This window comes from Anguilla anguilla, chromosome 16 (genome assembly GCF_013347855.1).
Source record: "Anguilla anguilla isolate fAngAng1 chromosome 16, fAngAng1.pri, whole genome shotgun sequence".
Taxonomy (NCBI): Eukaryota; Metazoa; Chordata; class Actinopteri; order Anguilliformes; family Anguillidae; genus Anguilla; species Anguilla anguilla.
Window position 1 is genome coordinate 36,517,647 of NC_049216.1, and position 16,802 is coordinate 36,534,448.

General features: G+C 50.2%; 1 protein-coding gene across 3 annotated transcripts in view; it reads right to left on the reverse strand.

Annotated features, from left to right (window-relative positions):
- The window catches only part of pamr1 (peptidase domain containing associated with muscle regeneration 1), a 43,730-nt gene that overhangs the window by 1,322 nt on the left and 25,606 nt on the right, over positions 1-16,802 (reverse strand). For 2 of the 3 annotated variants that reach the window (XM_035396191.1, XM_035396192.1), the window contains exons 7-14: positions 5,031-5,201; positions 4,377-4,568; positions 3,369-3,989; positions 2,813-3,004; positions 2,455-2,521; positions 1,931-2,163; positions 377-735; positions 1-19 (exon numbers count right to left, since the gene is read on the reverse strand). The exon at positions 1-19 is cut by the window's left edge and continues 1,322 nt beyond it. In XM_035396191.1, the coding sequence (XP_035252082.1) occupies positions 1-19; positions 377-735; positions 1,931-2,163; positions 2,455-2,521; positions 2,813-3,004; positions 3,369-3,989; positions 4,377-4,568; positions 5,031-5,201 (1,854 nt within the window). The remainder of the gene's footprint in view (positions 20-376; positions 736-1,930; positions 2,164-2,454; positions 2,522-2,812; positions 3,005-3,368; positions 3,990-4,376; positions 4,569-5,030; positions 5,202-16,802) is intronic. The other variant, XM_035396193.1, reaches the window with a different exon arrangement.

Sequence of the window (16,802 nt, forward strand, 5' to 3'; positions counted from 1 at the left end):
GCACCAGGACAGAGGACACCTGCCGAATCAGACCCGGATGGGTGAGGGGACTCCACAGCACACACCTGGCAACCCTCGACCAACACTTCCTCATGATTGGCTACCGGTTCAGGAATGAACCTAATTTTTTTAGCAAATTTCAATTCTAAAGAAATATTTACAGAGATATCCTCATCCAAGGCACCCTGGATTATAATACACTGGAATCCAGTCTTTATCTGTTTTAAAATGCATAAGATATTTGTTTTGAATATATTTTTTAAATGTGATCTGCATGAGAGCGGACTCCAGTCTGATGTAAAGGACGTGGCGGCTGAGCCTCACGCAGGTGCACAGGTATGAGCGCCACTCTGACGGGCATCTCCGCCCCTCTTACCCGCAGGTGCTGGAGGTTCTTGGTCTCCCTGTCGTCGCTACGGTAGTGTTTTCCCATCACCACCTTGATGTTGCCGGGGGCAACGGGCAGCAGCTTCCCGAGCTGGGTCACACAGTGGGCCGCGACCACCACGCTGCGCTGGTTCACCAGGGCCCCGCTGCAGACCAGCTGCCACGCCGCCCCCCCATCCTCTTCCTCACCCCCCTCCTCCTCGCCGGCCTTGGCCTTCCCCAGCCCGCCCGCCATCTTGTCCGGTTTGCTGGCGGGGTCAGCGGGGGACCGGCGGTAAATGGCGGCGTGCCACGGCCAGCGAGTCTGAGCCAAACTCTCAGACTCAAAGCCTGGGAGCTTACCACACACTGAGGGGGGGGGGGGGGAGAGAAAGAGAGGGGGGGAGAGATTGGGGGAGAGAGAGAGCGGGAGAGAGAGAGAGGGGGAGGGGGGGAGGGGGTGGAGGAGGGGGGGGAGAGAGAGAGGGGGAGAGCGGGGAGAGGGGGGAGAGATTGGGGGAGAGGAGGGGAGAGGGAGGGAAGGAGGGGATAGAAAAAAGGGGAAAGGAGAGAGACACAGAGAGAGAAAGATAAATAAATGAACACAGTTGGGGTTGAAGGGTCAGGAGAGGGTAGAATAATAATACAGTCATCATGAATTCAACTTCTAATACTTCAGTAAATAATTCCACCACTCAGAAAGCCCCATACCTTAACATTTGCTCTTTTGGAGAAAACAGCTCTTTTTCAAGCTATAACTATATATCTATTTATCTATATGTTTAAATCAATGTCCTTAGCCCATCTATCTGCGTAACATGCAGTAAGATCTTGTTAATTAAATGTTTTCCTTTTATATTAAGCCTATGAAGCACAGGGCATGGGGGCTGGGGGCTGGCGGCTGGGTGGCTGGGGGGCTGGGAGGGGGGGGGGGCAGATTGTTTCATACCCGCATCCTTCCACAAAGCTCTCATTTATCACTTCATGTTTCACACACAGATGCTAAAACGGGGTTTTGTTTAACCCCAACATTACGATACCTGATTCTGCTTATCAATGTCTTGATTCCAGACCATGATTTAGTTCATCAGTTCAATTTTGCTTTAGTGCTGGGCTAAAACAAAAATCTGCACCCACAACAGTCCTTTCCGGATACGCCTGGACACCCCCGCGCTGAAGCTAACAGGCTGGACTGACAGGTGCCGATGCTAACAGGCTGGACAGACAGGCTCTGAAGCTAACGGGCTGCACTGACAGGCTCTGAAGCTAACGGGCTGCACTGACAGGCTCTGAAGCTAACGGGCTGCACTGACGGGCTCTGAAGCTAACGGGCTGGACAGACAGGCTCTGAAGCTAACGGGCTGCACTGACAGGCTCTGAAGCTAACGGGCTGCACTGACGGGCGCTGAAGCTAACGGGCTGCACTGATGGGCACTGAAGCTAACGGGCTGCACTGACGGGCTCTGAAGCTAACGGGCTGCACTGACGGGCTCTGAAGCTAACAGGCTGCACTGACGGGCGCTGCAGGTTCACTGCGAGGTTTCCCTGTCTCTGCTGCCCTCACCTGGCGAGCAGGAGACATGGCGGCCGCTCCACTTGCCAGTCTTCAGGCAGGTGCGGCGGGGGCTGCCGGTGTGATGGTAGAAGGGGGAGGCGCACTGGTACTCGATGTGCGTGTACAGGTGGTGGAACCCGGGGGCCAGCGGGGGGAGGGCGGCGGGGGCCATGGTGGGGCTGGACAGGCCCATCCGCTTCCCTAAACTCTGCGAGGAGTAGAACTTGTGCACCGGGGTCTTCCTGAGGGAAAACGGAGGGTCAGGAGAAATGGGGGTCATTACGAGCCCACATGTGATCCGGGCTCCCGGGGGGGGCATGGGGGGGGGATGAAAGAGCATAGGGATTAAATCTGAGAAAACAGTGGCTTAGGTTACCAATAAATACTGTTAGCATATTCAGGGGCATGTGGCTATGATCAACACAAAAGCATGTGACTGAAACGATTAATGCTGGCAGTTCTGAGATGGGATTGTGGGGGGGGGGAATGTGAGGTCGCGGCTCAGAATGTGTGTGAGTTGGCAGGGTAGCTACCGATAGGGGACCTGGGGGGGCAGGACCCTCTGTCTGACCAGCTCCGACACCTTGGGCTCCCGACATGCTAAAAACACACACACCACAAGGGGGCGCACCTTACCTCACAGTACATTACATCCATTTTGCAGACATACAGCGGTTTGAGCCAGTCCAGGCTTCACCAGAGGCAGCGCAGACTGCTGTTGCTGCTGTAACCGGTATGCTGGACTGGCTCAAATGCACAAATGCAGTAGCTCTGAGGCACAGGGGCTGTTCCCCGCTCCTGGGGGGTTAAGTGGGGGGGGGGGGCAGTACCTCTGATGCACGGCGGCTGTTCCCCGCTCCTGGGGGGTTAAGTGTGGGGGGGGGGCAGTACCTCTGATGCACAGCGGCTGTTCCCCGCTCCAGGTCCCGTTCAGCAGGCAGGTCCTCACTGCGCTGCCGCTCAGGGCGTGGGAGTTGTTGCAGAAGAACTCGGCCCGGTCCGGTTCCCTTCCAGAGCCCAGCACCACCGTGTGGTACCCATTATACAGCCTTGGAGGAGAGGGACAGCGAGTCCGCTCAGCTTCTGCACACACACACACACACACACACACACACACACCGCACACACACACACACAAACACATACACATACACACATACGTGCACGCACACACTCACACATACACACACACACACACACACCGCACACACACACAAACACATACACACACACACACACACACACACAAACACATACACATACACACACACGCGCACGCACACACTCACACACACACACACACACACACGCACGCACGCACACACACACACGCGCGCGCGCACAGAAAAGACAACAGTTGAGAGCAGCAAGCCCACAGTCAGGCCCTGGTGTGATACGTTTTGATTGAAGAAGAATTTATTTAACAAAGAATATAAAATGGAATCACCACTGATGCTTTGGTTGTCTCCCTCTGTCTCTTGTCCCGTCTGTTTGTCGCCTCCTGGGTCTGATCCTCGTCCCGTTCCCGTGGACTCCACTCCCCTTCCTGTATCTTTGTCTCGCACTGTTTCCACGGTAACTCCTGTATCTTTGTCTCGCACTGTTTCCACGGTAACTCCTGTATCTTTGCTTCCCACTGTAATTCTCCCTGTGTCTTTACCTACAGCAGTGCCTGTATCTTTGCCCGCAGCAGTAACTGTGATCCCCCCTGTATCTGGGCTTTTGTCTATGTCTTTGGCCCCCCCTGTATCTGTGAGTTTTCCCGTAGCTTTAGTAGTGCCCGGATCGGGGCTTTTGTCTGTAACTTTCTCCTTCTCCGCGCTCTCAGCGGTGTTCACGTCTTTGCCCCCCGCTGCAGTGGTGGCTTTCCCTGTATCTTTGCCCCCCGCTGCCACAGTGACTTTTCCTGTATCTTTGCCCCCATCGCTTCCCTTGCTTCTCTCGTTATCTTTGCCCTCCACCCTGTTCATGTCCTCGTCTGCGTCTTTGTCTTTCTCCCTCTCTTTCTCCCTCTCTTTCTCCTTCTCTTTTTCCGCCTCTTTTTCCAGTCCAGCGTCTGGGTCCAGTGCTGTGAACAAACCCAGACACAATCACGTATTGGCAGGTTAGCGTCGTTCAGTTAGTCAGGTAAAACAAGCCAATAAATAAATAAATGCATACATACAATATAATGCAATACATTTAAGTCAGCTACAAATTGTGGTAATATTTACAATCATGCCAATGATCTAACAAAACTGCGTTTATGACTTATTTCTAGTGTAGATTTGTCAAACTGCAGTGTCTGTGATTTCCTTTCGATCAGCACTAAACTTAAGCCTTGGAAACAACCTATCGGAGCTTTCAGTCAGTCAGTGACATATTGATCGCCTAAGTCCTGACATCCTGACACATCCCTGCTCGAACGTAAGATGAGTAGATGCGGCAGTATTTGTGCGCGCCTGCAGTGCTGCACCTGTGACACAGGTGGGCGCTGTCCCGCTCCAGGTGCTGTTGGGCAGACAGGTTCTCTGGGAGGCCCCGCGCAGGACGTAGGGCCGATAGCACAGGTACTGCACGGCGATGGCGACGTCCTCCGGGCCGTACACCAGGAAGTGGTCACCATGTGCGGGCTTCTCCGGAACACCACAGGTGCGCTCCCGGGGCACTGGGGGGGGCGGGGTGGGGGGGAGGGAGCAGGGCAGGGGGGGAGAGCGCATTTAACGCGACGACCCAACACTCGCACCTTCAGTGCTTCACACGCTGCAAGGTGCTGGAATGAGTGACAGGACATTACATCCAATCAGAGGCTGGAGGGCCCAGCTCCCGAGCTGACCGGTTGGTGCAGCCAGCCGCATTCCACTCAGAAGGGGCGGGATTAAGCCAGCTGAGGTCCGCAGTGTAATCACTGCACTCCGTCCCCCAATAACACACCAAGTGCCACAGGCTGCCATCAGCGTGCCTAACAGCTCTGCTCCATCCAGCTCTCCTCTGCAGTACAGTGCAGTGCGCACTACAGGCTGTGACACAACTGGCTCTCAGTGTGTGCATGCTCGTGTGTGTGTGTATGTGTAACTGGACAGGCATATGGGGGGGGGGGGCGCCCCGCCCTGTGGCTGCAGGCTCTTACCACAGAGCGGAGGGGGGGTGCTCCAGGACCCGTTCAGCCCGCAGGTGGCGCTGCGGGGGCCCTGCAGAGAGAACCCGGGGTCACAGCGAAAGGTGACTCGCCCCCCCAGGTGGAGGTGGCCCCCCTCCGCGGCTCCGTGCGCTGGCACCGGGGGGGTCTCGCACATCACCACTGACAGGGTCACACAGCCCCAAAAATACCCCCGTTACACCCCAGCGTAAATAAAGACTGGCAAACGTATGGCCTGGTACATCAACAAAACTTTCACCAAAAGTGGAGGCTAGCAGGAGCACGCGATGCTACATTCCAAAGCGCACAGACAGGAAACAAGCCGTGTGCGTAATAATCTCCATTGTGCAGCCTGATGGATGATTATGATGCTGTTAGCATGTAGCTAGCATTAGCAAAGCTATGATCGAAAGCTTGCGACAGCAAACGCACAGTTACGCACAGTTACACACATGCCTAAAGGGCTGAGACACACAGCTCCTGTCTCACCACACATTTATATTGTGTCCCTGATTTTTATATTACTTTCATATGGAAATATAAATAAATCTTCCAGCTTCCAGCAACTGTGGTGATTTATATTTGGGTAAGATTTTGACTGTTTTAATTTTTCATTGGAAATTTTTCTTTGGAATTTATTTATTTATTTATTTATTTATTTTTATTATTATTATGTTCAGAGATAGGTTGTGTAAAGGCCATGTTTATGAACTAACACAAAATGATGAACTATCAAAATTACGCACGTGGGGAGGGTTTTAACAGGCGCGCGCTCTGAGAAGGATGTGGGGAACATTTTAACAGGTGCACGCTCAGAGATGCACGTGGGGAACGTTTTAACAGGCGCGCGCTCTGAGAAGCGTGGGGATTGTTTGGAAGCAGTACACTGGGTGGGACTCAAAACCAGTAAAAATAATATGAGCTTGTGGTATATCATCCCTCAACTCCCTCCAGTACCTTTCCCCTTATTTTGCATTCTTCTCTCTCTCTCTCTCTCTGTCTCTGTCACTCACTCTCTCTCGCTCGCTCGCTCATTCTCTGTCTCTCATTCTCGCTCTCGCTTTCTCTTTCTAACTCATTCACACTCTGTGCTGCTTGCTGCTAATGTTAACAGGAGCTACAAATATATATATATATATATATATATATATATATATATATATGTGGTTCACGTTGAGGGAAAAAACAAATACTTTAAAGTAACTGAAAGTCGGGCAGATTGGATGTTTTGAGATAATGGCTTTACTGTGTGAGCTCAGGTCAGCAGCTGCTGTATTTCTGCATTCATTTGTTTGTAAACTTGTTTTAGCTCCACACGCTAATGAGGGAACTTTACCCCTCTGTGGCATACGGAGGATGTGTGTGCAGTGTGTACTGAGTAAAACCTCACTCTCCTGTGGCATACGGAGGATGTGTGTGCAGTGTGTACTGAGTAAAACTTTACTCTCCTGTGGCATACGGAGGATGTGTGTGCAGTGTGTACTGAGTAAAACTTTACTCTCCTGTGGCATACGGAGGATGTGTGTGCAGTGTGTACTGAGTAAAACTTTACTCTCCTGTGGCATACGGAGGATGTGTGTGCAAGTGTGTACTGAGTAAACTTTACTCTCCTGTGGCATACGGAGGATGTGTGTGGCAGTGTGTACTGAGTAAAACTTTACTCTCCTGTGGCATACGGAGGATGTGTGTGCAGTGTGTACTGAGTAAAACTCACTCTCCTGTGGCATACGGAGGATGTGTGTGCAGTGTGTACTGAGTAAAACTTTACTCTCCTGTGGCATACGGAGGATGTGTGCAGTGTGTACTGAGTAAAACACTCTCCTGTGGCATACGGAGGATGTGTGTGCAGTGTGTACTGAGTAAAACTTTACTCTCCTGTGGCATACGGAGGATGGTGTGCAGTGTGTACTGAGTAAAACTTTACTCTCCTGTGGCATACGGAGGATGTGTTGCAGTGTGTACTGAGTAAAACTTACTCTCCTGTGGCATACGGAGGATGTGTGTGCAGTGTGTACTGAGTAAAACCTCACTCCTGTGGCATACGGAGGGTGTGTGCAGTGTGTACTGAGTAAAACTTTACTCTCCTGTGGCATACGGAGGATGTGTGTGCAGTGTGTACTGAGTAAAACTTACTCTCCTGTGGCATACGGAGGATGTGTGTGCAGTGTGTACTGAGTAAAACTTTACTCTCCTGTGGCATACGGAGGATGTGTGTGCAGTGTGTACTGAGTAAAACTTTACTCTCCTGTGGCATACGGAGGATGTGTGTTGCAGTGTGTACTGAGTAAAACTTTACTCTCCTGTGGCATACGGAGGATGTGTGTGCAGTGTGTACTGAGTAAAACTTTACTCTCCTGTGGCATACGGAGGATGTGTGTGCAGTGTGTACTGAGTAAAACTTTACTCTCCTGTGGCAGACGGAGGATGTGTGTGCAGTGTGTACTGAGTAAAACTTTACTCTCCTGTGGCATACGGAGGATGTGTGTGCAGTGTGTACTGAGTAAAACTTTACTCTCCTGTGGCATACGGAGGATGTGTGTGCAGTGTGTACTGAGTAAAACTTTACTCTCCTGTGGCATACGGAGGAAGTGTGTGCAGTGTGTACTGAGTAAAACTTTACTCTCCTGTGGCATACGGAGGATGTGTGTGCAGTGTGTACTGAGTAAAACTTTACTCTCCTGTGGCATACGGAGGATGTGTGTGCAGTGTGTACTGAGTAAAACATACTCTCCTGTGGCATACGGAGGATGTGTGTGCAGTGTGTACTGAGTAAAACTTTACTCTCCTGTGGCATACGGAGGATGTGTGTGCAGTGTGTACTGAGTAAAACCTCACTCTCCTGTGGCATACGGAGGATGTGTGTGCAGTGTGTACTGAGTAAAACTTTACTCTCCTGTGGCATACGGAGGATGTGTGTGCAGTGTGTACTGAGTAAAACTTTACTCTCCTGTGGCATACGGAGGATGTGTGTGCAGTGTGTACTGAGTAAAACTTTACTCTCCTGTGGCATACGGAGGATGTGTGTGCAGTGTGTACTGAGTAAAACTTTACTCTCCTGTGGCATACGGAGGATGTGTGTGCAGTGTGTACTGAGTAAAACTTTACTCTCCTGTGGCATACGGAGGATGTGTGTGCAGTGTGTACTGAGTAAAACCTCACTCTCCTGTGGCATACGGAGGATGTGTGTGCAGTGTGTACTGAGTAAAACTTTACTCTCCTGTGGCAGACGGAGGATGTGTGTGCAGTGTGTACTGAGTAAAACTTTACTCTCCTGTGGCAGACGGAGGATGTGTGTGCAGTGTGTACTGAGTAAAACTTTACTTTCCTGTGGCATACGGAGGATGTGTGTGCAGTGTGTACTGAGTAAAACTTTACTCTCCTGTGGCATACGGAGGATGTGTGTGCAGTGTGTACTGAGTAAAACCTTTACTCTCCTGTGGCATACGGAGGATGTGTGTGCAGTGTTGTATCTGAGTAAAACCTCACTCTCCTGTGGCATACGGGAGGATGTGTGTGCAGTGTGTACTGAGTAAAACTTTACTCTCCTGTGGCATACGGAGGATGTGTGTGCAGTGTGTACTGAGTAAAACTTTACTCTCCTGTGGCATACGGAGGATGTGTGTGCAGTGTGTACTGAGTAAAACTTTACTCTCCTGTGGCATACGGAGGATGTGTGTGCAGTGTGTACTGAGTAAAACTTTACTCTCCTGTGGCATACGGAGGATGTGTGTGCAGTGTGTACTGAGTAAAACTTTACTCTCCTGTGGCATACGGAGGATGTGTGTGCATTGTGTACTGAGTAAAACTTTACTCTCATGGGCATACGGAGGATGTGTGTGCAGTGTGTACTGAGTAAAACTTTTACTCTCCTGTGGCATACGGAGGATGTGTGTGCAGTGTGTACTGAGTAAAACTTTACTCTCCTGTGGCATACGGAGGATGTGTGTGCAGTGTGTACTGAGTAAAACTTTACTCTCCTGTGGCATACGGAGGATGTGTGTGCAGTGTGTACTGAGTAAAACTTTACTCTCCTGTGGCATACGGAGGATGTGTGTGCAGTGTGTACTGAGTAAAAAGTTACTCTCCTGTGGCATACGGAGGATGTGTGTGCAGTGTGTACTGAGTAAAACTTTACTCTCCTGTGGCATACGGAGGATGTGTGTGCAGTCGTGTACTGAGTAAAACTTTCACTCTCCTGTGGCATACGGAGGATTGTGTGTGCAGTGTGTACTGAGTAAAACTTTACTCTCCTGTGCATACGGAGGATGTGTGCAGTGTGTACTGAGTAAAACTTTACTCTCCTGTGCATACGGAGGATGTGTGTGCAGTGTGTACTGAGTAAAACTTACTCTCCTGTGGCATACGGAGGATGTGTGTGCAGTGTGTACTGAGTAAAACTTTACTCTCCTGTGGCATACGGAGGATGTGTGTGCAGTGTGTACTGAGTAAAACTTTACTCTCTGTGGCATACGGAGGATGTGTGTGCAGTGTGTACTGAGTAAAACTTTACTCTCCTGTGGCATACGGAGGATGTGTGTGCAGTGTGTACTGAGTAAAACTACTCTCCTGTGGCATACGGAGGATGTGTGTGCAGTGTGTACTGAGTAAAACCACTTCTGTGGCATACGGAGGATGTGTGTGCAGTGTGTACTGAGTAAAACTTTACCCCTCGTGGCATACGGAGGATGTGTGTGCAGTGTGTACTGAGTAAAACTTTACTCTCCTGTGGCATACGGAGGATGTGTGTGCAGTGTGTACTGAGTAAAACTTTACTCTCCTGTGGCATACGGAGGATGTGTGTGCAGTGTGTACTGAGTAAAACTTTACTCTCCTGTGGCATACGGAGGATGTGTGTGCAGTGTGTACTGAGTAAAACTTTACTCTCCTGTGGCATACGGAGGATGTGTGTGCAGTGTGTACTGAGTAAAACCTTCACTCTCCTGTGGCATACGGAGGATGTGTGTGCAGGTGTGTACTGAGTAAAACTTCTACTCCTCCTGTGGCATACGGAGGATGTGTGTGCAGTGTGTACTGAGTAAAACTTTACCCCTCCTGTGGCATACGGAGGATGTGTGTGCAGTGTGTACTGAGTAAAACCTCACTCTCCTGTGGCATACGGAGGATGTGTGTGCAGTGTGTACTGAGTAAAACCTAACTCTCCTGTGGCATACGGAGGATGTGTGTGCAGTGTGTACTGAGTAAAACTTCACTCTCCTGTGGCATACGGAGGATGTGTGTGCAGTGTGTACTGAGTAAAACTTACTCTCCTGTGGCATACGGAAGTATGTTATATGCAGTGTGTACTGAGTAAAACTTTACTCTCCTGTGGCATACGGAGGATGTGTGTGCAGTGTGTACTGGAGTAAAACTTTACTCTCCTGTGGCATACGGAGGATGTGTGTGCAGTGTGTACTGAGTAAAACTTACCCCTCTGTGGCATACGGAGGATGTGTGTGCAGGTGTACTGAGTAAAACTTTACTCTCCTGTGGCATACGGAGGATGTGTGTGCAGTGTGTACTGAGTAAAACTTTACTCTCCTGTGGCATACGGAGGATGTGTGCGCAGTGTGTACTGAGTAAAAACTTTACTCTCCTGTGGCATACGGAGGATGCTGTGTGCAGGTGTGTACTGAGTAAAACTTTACTCTCTGTGGCATACGGAGGATGGTGTGTGCAGTGTGTACTGAGTAAAACTTTACTCTCCTGTGGCATACGGAGGATGTGTGTGCAGTGTGTACTGAGTAAAACTTTACTCTCCTGTGGCATACGGAGGATGTGTGTGCAGTGTGTACTGAGTAAAACTTTACTCTCCTGTGGCATACGGAGGATGGTGTGCGCAGTGTGTACTGAGTAAACTTTACTCTCCTGTGGCATACGGAGGATGTGTGTGCAGTGTGTACTGAGTAAAACTTACTCTCCTGTGGCATACGGAGGATGTGTGTGCAGTGTGTACTGAGTAAAACTTTACTCTCCTGTGGCATACGGAGGATGTGTGTGCAGTGTGTACTGAGTAAAACTTTACTCTCCTGTGGCATACGGAGGATGTGTGTGCAGTGTGTACTGAGTAAAACTTTACTCTCCTGTGGCATACGGAGGATGTGTGTGCAGTGTGTACTGAGTAAAACTTTACTCTCCTGTGGCATACGGAGGATGTGTGTGCAGTGTGTACTGAGTAAAACTTTACTCTCCTGTGGCATACGGAGGATGTGTGTGGCAGTGTGTACTGAGTAAAACTTCACTCTCCTGTGCATACGGAGGATGTGTGTGCAGTGTGTACTGAGTAAAACTTTACTCTCCTGTGGCATACGGAGGATGTGTGTGCAGTAGTGTACTGAGTAAAACTTTACTCTCCTGTGGCATACGGAGGATGTGTGTGCAGTGTGTACTGAGTAAAACTTTACTCTCCTGTGGCATACGGAGGATGTTGTGTGCAGTGTGTACTGAGTAAAACCTGACTCTCCTGTGGCATACGGAGGATGTGTGTGCAGTGTGTACTGAGTAAAACTTTACCCCTCTGTGGCATACGGAGGATGTGTGTGCAGTGTGTACTGAGTAAAACTTTACTCTCCTGTGGCATACGGAGGATGTGTGTGCAGTGTGTACTGAGTAAAACCTTTACTCTCCTGTGGCATACGGAGGATGTGTGTGCAGTGTGTACTGAGTAAAACTTTACTCTCCTGTGGCATACGGAGGATGTGTGTGCAGTGTGTACTGAGTAAAACTTTACTCTCCTGTGGCATACGGAGGATGTGTGTGCAGTGTGTACTGAGTAAAACTTTACTCTCCTGTGGAATACGGAGGATGTGTGTGCAGTGTGTACTGAGTAAAACTTTACTCTCCTGTGGCATACGGAGGATGTGTGTGCAGTGTGTACTGAGTAAAACTTTACTCTCCTGTGGCATACGGAGGATGTGTGTGCAGTGTGTACTGAGTAAAACTTCACTCTCCTGTGGCATACGGAGGATGTGTGTGCAGTGTGTACTGAGTAAAACTTTACCCCTCTGTGGCATACGGAGGATGTGTGTGCAGTGTGTACTGAGTAAAACCTCACTCTCCTGTGGCATACGGAGGATGTGTGTGCAGTGTGTACTGAGTAAAACCTCACTCTCCTGTGGCATACGGAGGATGTGTGTGCAGTGTGTACTGAGTAAAACTTCACTCTCCTGTGGCATACGGAGGATGTGTGTGCAGTGTGTACTGAGTAAAACTTCACTCTCCTGTGGCATACGGAGGATGTGTGTGCAGTGTGTACTGAGTAAAACTTTACTCTCCTGTGGCATACGGAGGATGTGTGTGCAGTGTGTACTGAGTAAAACTTTACTCTCCTGTGGCATATGGAGGATGTGTGTGCAGTGTGTACTGAGTAAAACTTTACTCTCCTGTGGAATACGGAGGATGTGTGTGCAGTGTGTACTGAGTAAAACTTTACTCTCCTGTGGCATACGGAGGATGTGTGTGCAGTGTGTACTGAGTAAAACTTTACTCTCCTGTGGCATACGGAGGATGTGTGTGCAGTGTGTACTGAGTAAAACTTTACTCTCCTGTGGCATACGGAGGATGTGTGCGCAGTGTGTACTGAGTAAAACCTCACTCTCCTGTGGCATACGGAGGATGTGTGTGCAGTGTGTACTGAGTAAAACTTTACTCTCCTGTGGCATACGGAGGATGTGTGTGCAGTGTGTACTGAGTAAAACTTTACTCTCCTGTGGCATATGGAGGATGTGTGTGCAGTGTGTACTGAGTAAAACTTTACTCTCCTGTGGCATACGGAGGATGTGTGTGCAGTGTGTACTGAGTAAAACTTTACTCTCCTGTGGCATACGGAGGATGTGTGTGCAGTGTGCACTGAGTAAAACTTTACTCTCCTGTGGCATACGGAGGATGTGTGTGCAGTGTGTACTGAGTAAAACCTCACTCTCCTGTGGCATACGGAGGATGTGTGTGCAGTGTGTACTGAGTAAAACTTTACTCTCCTGTGGCATACGGAGGATGTGTGTGCAGTGTGTACTGAGTAAAACTTTACTCTCCTGTGGAATACGGAGGATGTGTGTGCAGTGTGTACTGAGTAAAACTTTACCCCTCTGTGGCATACGGAGGATGTGTGTGCAGTGTGTACTGAGTAAAACTTTACTCTCCTGTGGCATACGGAGGATGTGTGTGCAGTGTGTACTGAGTAAACTTTACTCTCCTGTGGCATACGGAGGATGTGTGTGCAGTGTGTACTGAGTAAAACTTTACTCTCCTGTGGCATACGGAGGATGTGTGTGCAGTGTGTACTGAGTAAAACTTTACTCTCCTGTGGCAGACGGAGGATGTGTGTGCAGTGTGTACTGAGTAAAACTTTACTCTCCTGTGGCATACGGAGGATGTGTGTGCAGTGTGTACTGAGTAAAACTTTACTCTCCTGTGGCATACGGAGGATGTGTGTGCAGTGTGTACTGAGTAAAACTTTACTCTCCTGTGGCATACGGAGGATGTGTGCGCAGTGTGTACTGAGTAAAACTTTACTCTCCTGTGGCATACGGAGGATGTGTGTGCAGTGTGTACTGAGTAAAACTTTACTCTCCTGTGGCATACGGAGGATGTGTGCGCAGTGTGTACTGAGTAAAACTTTACTCTCCTGTGGCATACGGAGGATGTGTGTGCAGTGTGTACTGAGTAAAACTTTACTCTCCTGTGGCATACGGAGGATGTGTGTGCAGTGTGTACTGAGTAAAACTTTACTCTCCTGTGGCATACGGAGGATGTGTGTGCAGTGTGTACTGAGTAAAACTTTACCCCTCTGTGGCATACGGAGGATGTGTGTGCAGTGTGTACTGAGTAAAACTTTACTCTCCTGTGGCATACGGAGGATGTGTGTGCAGTGTGTACTGAGTAAAACTTTACTCTCCTGTGGCATACGGAGGATGTGTGTGCAGTGTGTACTGAGTAAAACTTTACTCTCCTGTGGCATACGGAGGATGTGTGTGCAGTGTGTACTGAGTTAAACTTTACTCTCCTGTGGCATACGGAGGATGTGTGTGCAGTGTGTACTGAGTAAAACTTTACTCTCCTGTGGAATACGGAGGATGTGTGCGCAGTGTGTACTGAGTAAAACTTTACTCTCCTGTGGAATACGGAGGATGTGTGCGCAGTGTGTACTGAGTAAAACTTTACTCTCCTGTGGCATACGGAGGATGTGTGTGCAGTGTGTACTGAGTAAAACTTTACTCTCCTGTGGCATACGGAGGATGTGTGCGCAGTGTGTACTGAGTAAAACCTCACTCCGGGAGTCCAGCTTTTTACGGGCGTCTCTCTTCATGGAAAATACACTCGTACGAAAGAGCGCTTTGTCTCCCCCCATTTTTATAGACACACATTTAAATTACAGACCTCTGGAGAAAGGAGCCGTGCTCCAGCGTTCATACGCCCCTGGGGATGAACACGGGCCTGGAAACCGAGGATCGCTTCCAGGGACGTTTAAAAGAGAACGAGATCTGCACGAAAATACAAGTTCACGTCCGAGGAATGCGCGTGGTTGGATGTAACGTGCATTTAAGGACCGGTCTGGCAGGGGCCGCTGGACAGGGCTGTGCGCCAGGCACATTCAGCAAAACGCACTGCAGACACACGTCCTTCACCGAGCCTTATGACCTCCCAGAAAACACGCCATCCACTTCCTGTCTGATCAGCTCTGCATTTTTAATGCTAATGGGACTGCAAGATCAAACACAGACCCTTATCCCAGACAGAAGCTCTTTGATTGACAGGAGCTTGGGTGCGATACACATTAGTCCTTACATTTGCTTTACTGATAACAAGGGAAGTCTGAAGGGTTCATTCAGGTAAACCCTTGAGGAAGAGATGTAATCTGATCTGCCTCAGTGAGATACGCATCGCTGTGTGAGCCGCTGTGGATGAGAGAGGCTTTGAGATGCACCTGCGATTCTGGGTCCCGCTCAGTGTTGCCAGGTCCGCGGTTATCACTGGACTTGGGCTACTTTTCAGATGGAAAATGAACTGCTGCGGGTCGTAGATTTTGGGCTGTTATTTTGCTACTGCCGCGGTTGTGGAGAAGGGGAGCTCTCTTTGACTGTCTGCAGTGGAGGAGAGCAGTGCTATGCTAAGGCTATGCCATTCATTTCCTCCCCTTGGTCCACCACTGCACCCCCCCCCCCCCCCCCCCCCCTCGCCTGTGCACTACTGTGCTCACTCCTCATCCCGGATCTGGGTACCTTTGGTGCAGGTTTTCAATGCCTTTTGAAAATGCCTTTGCCTTTCAATGCTGGAAATACCCCCTTGACCTAGCGACCCTATTGGGGGCGACATAGCTCAGGAGGTAAGAGCGGTTGTCTGGCAGTCGGAGGGTTGCCGGGTTCGATCCCCCGCCCTGGGCGTGTCGAAGTGTCCCTGAGCAAGACACCCTCTGGTGAATGAGAGGCATCAGTTGCAAAGCACTCTGGATAAAAGCGCTGTATAAATGCAGTCCGTGCACCATCACCCTGCCGGCGGTTATGCAGACTGGCCGCGTGCCGGTCAGCTCACAGCGCCGCCAGTTCCCCCGGGAACCGGGAACCGGGAGCGACGCAGGCTTTTCCACCGGCAACTTTTCCACCGGCCCAGATGCCAGCCGACACCACGATCCCCAAAAATAGCAATGAGTCAACACAGGCCAAACAACCCCCCCCCCCCCCAAAAAAAATAAAGAATTTTCCTCCTTTCTGTCACCAATGTGTTTTCCACATCGAGCATGAACCCATCGAACCAATGAGACGAAGCCGTCGGAGAACAGCCGCGGTGCGCTGGGGGTGTGTGTGTGTGTGTGTGAGTGTGTGTGTGTGTGTGTGTGTGAGTGTGTGGGTGTGTGGGTGTGTGTGTGTGTGGGTGTGTGTGTGTGTGTGAGTGTGTGTGTGTGGGTGTGTGGGTGTGTGTGTGTGTGAGTGTGTGGGTGTGTGGGTGTGATTGTGTGGGTGTGTGGGTGTGTGTGTGAGAGTGTGTGTGTGTGTGTGTGTGAGTGCGCTGCGGGGCGGGTGCGTGCACTGGGGGTGTGTGACTGAAGAGAGCGAGCGTTTGTGTCTCCTGTGCAAGAGCATTTCCACTTCCATGGAATTTACTGCTGATGCTGGGTGGGGGGGTAATGAGGCCTGTAAAAGCTAAGGACCTGGGGCCTAGCTGCGGAGGAGAGTGTGATGGGGGGGGGGGGGGCAGCTTCTGTGTAAACAAATCAAACCCAGCGGCTTATTTACACAGAAATATTAAGAGTCCTTTCAGTGTCACTCACCGATCGCTCGGGCAGGGAAATGACCCCTGAATCTGAACCTGATACCTCAATCTGAACCTGATACCTCAATCTGAACCTGATACCCCTGTAAGGCCTCAAGGACAGAGTCTCAAAGCATGTACATGCTTGCACACACACACACACACACACACTCACACACACACACACACACACTCACACACACATGCACTCATGCACTCACACACTCACACACACACACACATGCACACACACTCACACACACATGCACACACACACACACACACACACACACTTGCACTCACACACACACACACACACACACACACACATGCACTCACACACTCACACACTCACACACACACACGCACTCACACACACACACACACACACAGTAGCAGCACAGCTCAGCTGAATGTGATGGAATGTGGAATGAGATGGTCAGCAGGAAGGTGACTCCCCCTTCCAGGGGGATCTGTCCTGGATGTGCAGGTGAGGTGGGGGAGCTGAGGGAGGGGAGGGAT